We start from the raw sequence: 6,000 nt of genomic DNA on the forward strand, positions 1-6,000 counted from the left end.
TACCTACCACACGTGCATGTTATGGACAAAGTTGAAGCGTTTTGTTTATTATTGCATAAACAATCCGAACTGTTAAAGGCTTTAATGCAAGACATCATATGTTTGCACCATCAGAAGGCAGGGTTAGCGAATACATGGCAGTAGCTGCTTATATATAAATCAGATAACACACTTCTCTGTTTGGGATTCCAGTCATCAAGGTATTCACAGAGGGACTTAAGAGTACTTCCTCTGAAAACGCCACCCTTTCCCACATGGGACCTTAATGTTGTGCTCACTAGACATATGAGTCCTCCTTTTGGAGCCACTAAACTTGGAATGTAGTATTCCTAGTATGTCTTGTGCATGGTTAGTGTGTTGAAGGCTTTAACATTAGAGGAATCTTTCATTCAGGTTCGTAGCGATAAAGTTGTCCTGAGGACAAACCCATCTTTTATGCAAAAGTGTCTTTTCTTTTCATCTAAATCAGTCCATTGAGTTGCCAATATTGTTTACACGCACAGAGGCCGTGGAAGAGAGAACATTGCATATATTAGACGTTAAAAGTGCCCTAATGTTTAACATTGACAGGCAAAATATATTTACAAAACAAAGAAGCTTTTGGTTGCATTTCCATCACCCCACCTGGGAAATCTACATCTGGCTTTGTAAGAAGGATAGGTAAATGCATTCAAATATATTGTACAAAGGCAAAAATAACTCTGCATTCTGAGCTGAAAGCACATTTCATACAAAAGAAAGGAGCTAAGTAGCCTTTCTAGGTAATATACCACCAGCAGCTTTATGTTGGGCTGCACTTGGTCAACACCATACACATGCAGTACATTATTGTGCGGACATTCAGGCCCGGCAGGAGGCTCAACTCATGCAAACTATACGTATGATTTTATTTCAAACATCGGCTCATTAGCCACCACTTTAGGTGGAGTACACTGCTTTATAGTCTATGCAGAGCATGTGATCTACAGCAGCACATGCTAGAAATGTAAAATGATACCATGTAACTATCGGTTTGTGGCTTTTAGTGCTGTAGATTCACAAGCCTAATCCCACCTCCATGTATGTAAACTCCAGACTTCAGATGTTTTTCTCTCAACTTATGTATTCATTTACAGTGTAACCATTACTACCCTGCGTCCCTTACTCCAATTACTACACTTGCCTATTTTTTTGAGTTGGGGGGGGGGGGGGGGGTCACCATCTGAGATGGAGTCTTTATCCTGGTGCATTATGGGCTTCAGGGATGAGGGATCACAAGAACTCAAGGTCGAAAATGTCTTTGAAGAATAACTACTTGGAAACTTCTATGCCCAACACTAGATGGCCCGAGCATGCAGAGTATTGTATTGTATTGTATTTGCATTTATATAGCGCTTACTACCCCTGACGAGGCGTCAAAGCACTTTTTCGGTGAGTAGAACACTATTCCGGATCCCATAAAGGATTAGTGTTGAATTAGTATAGTGAAATATGAAAGTAATTTGAGTGGTGGATAGGTTAGTCAGTTCTTTGGATTCAGAAGGATAGGAGAGGGATCGTAGAGGGAAAAAGGTTTGTATTAATATAGCGCTTGTTACCCCTGATGGGGTGTTGAAGGGCTTTTTTGCCGAGTAGCACACTACTTCGGAACCCATAAAGGATTAGTGTTGAATTAGTATAGTGAAATATGAAAGTAATTTGAGTGGTGGATATGTTATTCAGTTATCTGGATAGAGAGGGTAGCGAAAGGATAGAAGAGGGACAAAAAAGGTTTGCATTTATATAGCACTCGCTACCCCTGATGAAGTGTTGAAGCACTTTTTGGGCGAGTAGAACGCTACTCTGGAACCCATAAAGGATTAGTGGTGAACTAGTATAGTGAAATATGACATTTGAGAAGTGGACATGTTAGTCTGTTATTTTGATTGAAAAGGATAGTGGAAAGATAGAAGAGTGAATGTGAATCTATAGTTCTACAAGCTACTAACTTATAGTTACAGGGTAAGTCATATGTTTCATATTTAGTTTAGCTCATGGTGAGCTGGAAAACCTTCCTTGGTGGTTTCAATATTGATTTGTATAAGCTCCACAGCAATCTTGAAAACCTTAATGGCATTGTCTCTTTCTCCTCCAGTGGCGTTTGACAAAAAGTACAAGGCAGCCTACAGCAAACTAGGAAGCTCCATTGGGAAGGAGGAGCTGAAGAGGAACCGGGCACAACTTCCAAGCCCCAAGGCCATTGACTGTCGCAAATCCTTTGGGGCCACACTGGAGTGTTGAGACGGCAGGGTCAGAAAGTTCCAATACATTCAGTTCAAGGTACTAAACAAAGGGGAGATTCCAGGACTCTATGTGAAACTTGAGAAAATGCAGCTCCCCAGAGACCAGCATCCCAATGCTAGACTGCCACAGTGGAGAAACCACCAGTGTAACACCAGGATTTGCTTCAGCCCAGTGACCAAGGAATCCTGAATGCAGCACGACAGTGAGGGAGGCTTACCACCGATACCTGACATTCTTCAAATTAAGCAAGATTTGAATCTGAGATGAGCCCTCAACCGGCGTCCCCTCCCTTTGAACTAAATCACCTACATGACATGACCGTTACATTTGTGGGAGTCAAGGGAAAGTTAGATGTAATTACTTTACGGAGGCACTGTACCAGCAAGACCCTTCTAGCACCATTGGGTAATCGAGAATGTGTACCTGAAAAACCGTGCCAATGGCTGTATGCTGAGAGCAGGGTGAAAGATGAGCACCCACCACCTGACATTACACCACATAGTGCAGTGGGAAGGTGACATTTTGTATCTTCTCACAAGGTTACTATTGATTGCTGCTTACGGTGTCTGACATCCAATAGGAAATGAAGAAAAATAACACAGCTGCTCTGGCCAAAGGGGTAAATGGGGTGCGCCCTTGTTTGTGTGTGTGTTTATCTGTGTGTCTGTTTATGTACATTTTTTTTCTGTGGAAGAAGGCTGCTACAATTGAGAAGTATAAAAATGAAAACATTCACCTGTCGTACACAGTGCAGACAGTATATTTGGAACATTTCTGTGGCTCTCCAAAAAAGACAGTGAAAAGAATGTCCTTAATCTTTATGAAGGCTCATGTCTGGTGTGTATGATTGCTTGTGAACTGAACTGAAATTAGAGCTTTCCAGTGGATATCCTGCAATCTAGTAAGGGTTTAAAGATCGCTAAAGAGGATGGGACGCTTCAGAAATGCAGTTTTTGCACTACATGTCAGTAAAGTCATCTAATGGCAGAGGCTAGGACACTGATGGCCAGAGGTGACAATGAGCAAGTGTTGAGGGTACAATATCACTGTAAATCTGGAAAACCCCATAAATCGCTGTAAAGGAAGCGGCCAGCACAGTGAAAGCCAATTTTCATCCATTTCACCCACCAATCCTGTGGCTGAAATCATGTCATCTGACTGGGCGTTGTTGGATGTCACTTTAGGAGTTTTGGTTACTGTGTATATGCACTAGGGATCGAGTCCGCTTGTTTAGCTGAGGCCTAGGTCTATGAAAATGTATTGAACGATAAGATTGAATATGCGTCCTTATGTGTGTAGAGAGATCCTGGTCTATGTGTACTTGCACTGATCCTCCACCGTTGCAGTGTGTCAGCACATACTGTATTTCTCAAAGTCTGCATTGAGAAAACAATCCCTAAGCATTTAGGATTTGCCTGCCTGCTGCTTCCCCCAAAAAGATCAAACAGAAACTTGCATGTATGTTTGCTCCCTAGGACATGGTGTAACAGTCATTCACTGCCGGCTCAGTTAAACAACACTTTTAAGTTTTACTAAATGTCATGTTTTGTACTAGTCGCTACCTGTCTGATGGTGACACGACCTAACATACACATACCGAAAAGCTAATACTTGTAAGATGGTATGAGATATGACTTGTTCGTGTGTTATTCACTGTCCGGTTAGATTATAACAGTTAATATTATCTTGTCTTTAATTTCTGTCATGCTCTAACAGGTAACCTCCTATCAGATACTGTTGACGTATGATTCACCAGTGCTTGCGCATTAACTCATGTCACATGATATGAGTGAGGCATTAATTAGTCTGTTCCTATTACAGAATCCAACAGTGCTCACTTGTCACTGTAACATTTGTCCCTTGCCTGTCCATTTATGTTCACTTGTCTGTTTGTCACTTCCTGTTACTTGTCAAGCTTTTCACCAAGGATCCCTTTTTATGCCAACTACTCCTGTGCTGCCACAAAAAGGCATTGTGAAAGGTAGTGAGTTTCTCCTACTCCTTTGCATTTATTCAGAGCTATTGGCATGATATAAAAATTTACAGACCAGAGAACTGCCATTTCTTCAGTGGAATTGACAGTATTTGGAAGCAACACATTAAAAATTACTATTTTTTTCGGTCATTTTAGATGGCAATATCTGATGAGTTTGACATGTAGGTGGTTTATGTTTGAAGATCCACTGTAGCCTACTTTGCTTAAGGTATTCCATAAAACAAATTGACATAGGTAGAAATATATATATATTGCTAATTTTGTTCTTCAAAACCAAGAATTTATTTAAGTACTTTCCAAGAAAGTCCCTATTCTGTGATCTCACAGTAGTAAAGGGATCTGTGATCCTTTTTGAAGTTTCTGGATAGCCCTCTAGGTGATGTGGTACAACTAATAACAAAATGTGACATTATGTTAAAGGTTGTTGGCAGGTGCCCTGGTTCTAGTGCCCCTGACCAAAAGACTGTTTTTGTGTCTTGCTGCCGCATATCCTCCTCTTCCCACTTTCTGCTGATGTAGCGAAATCTTGTGACTCGCACTGCTGTATGCTGGTAGAAGTGCTGAAAGGAAAGCATGGTGTTTACTTTATCAGTATTTATAATTTGTAATGTTTTTTCAGTGCCGTCTTTTCTGTATGTGTATAACAGAAACATTATGTGATGCCTGTTAGCTGTACTGTAAGTTAAATCTGGCATGGTATTAAGCATTGTTACAATTGCCATTCCATTGGTTGGCATATGACACATGTGGCTGTTTTCACTTTACTATCAGTCAGTGAATGGCGTTATCAAAAAGGTCTTACATCTGGATTTCCATTGTTGTGCATAGCAATCTCAGTTAGTGTCAACCATTATTAAAGCTGGCTTGCCTTTACCACAAAGAGAGGTTGTTGAAAGGCTACCACATGTACTGTGATGACTTGCAGTTGGTTTGTTTATTGTGACTCCTTCAACACCGGTAAGGTTTCCTTTCAGTTGACCTGTAGATTGTGGTCTCCTAAAGCATTGTGAAATTGAGCACAATTTGTTAATCGTGCAGTTATCTCTCACATTGTGTTACTTGAGGAGTAACTGGAATCTATTGTGCTTGTACCTGTCAAACTGGACATGGTGGCTGTCAGGTGACGACTCAAAGAATTGGAAAGTTAAACCTTGTTCAAGGACACAATGTTTACAACTGCAACACCAGACCTGGTCACAGGTGCAAGTCACTTCACTTCCGTTGCTTATTACCAACCCGGAAAGAACATGTGAAAGTCGAAGCACTTAGGCATAATATCTCAATTCCACACCACTGTTTGAAAATTCGGGCTTAGAGATCTTCAAACTCTTGACCATATTGTCTGAGGGCACCAACAAAACACCATGGTCCAAAGGTTTCTAATTGTATTTATTTTTTCAATGTGTTTGCTCTCGCCTCCTTGCTACAAAGTTAACTATGTGACGATAATAAAAATGTTTTTATTCATATATTTTAGTTAAAAAATATATTTATTGAAGATTGTTTTAGCTTGTGCTACACTGTGATGTGATAATGCTATCAGCAGTTAAATTACAAGTGTGCGGTGTGTATTTCAGAAAGGAAAAGTCTTTCGACCTGGTGTGGTGGGTATTAGAGTCTGCTCAACAACTTTGCGGATCCTTACATCCTGTTAGAAGTATCTTCGAGCCCGGTCGTATTCTAGAACAACTTTCTAATGTGAAATGGGTCTGCGTGCCACCTGCCTTCTCTTGTTAAACGCT

General features: G+C 40.7%; 1 protein-coding gene across 5 annotated transcripts in view; it reads left to right on the forward strand.

Annotated features, from left to right (window-relative positions):
- Positions 1–5,727, forward strand: part of DENND4B (DENN domain containing 4B) — a 246,040-nt gene extending 240,313 nt beyond the window's left edge. For all 5 annotated transcript variants that reach the window (XM_085638871.1, XM_085638875.1, XM_085638874.1 and 2 more), the window contains exon 28: positions 2,114–5,727. In XM_085638871.1, coding sequence (XP_085494997.1) covers positions 2,114–2,259 — 146 coding nt within the window. In that variant the 3' untranslated portion in view covers positions 2,260–5,727. The remainder of the gene's footprint in view (positions 1–2,113) is intronic.
- The last annotated feature ends 273 nt before the right edge of the window (positions 5,728–6,000 follow it).

This window comes from Triturus cristatus, chromosome 12 (genome assembly GCF_964204655.1).
Source record: "Triturus cristatus chromosome 12, aTriCri1.1, whole genome shotgun sequence".
Classification (NCBI taxonomy): Eukaryota; Metazoa; Chordata; class Amphibia; order Caudata; family Salamandridae; genus Triturus; species Triturus cristatus.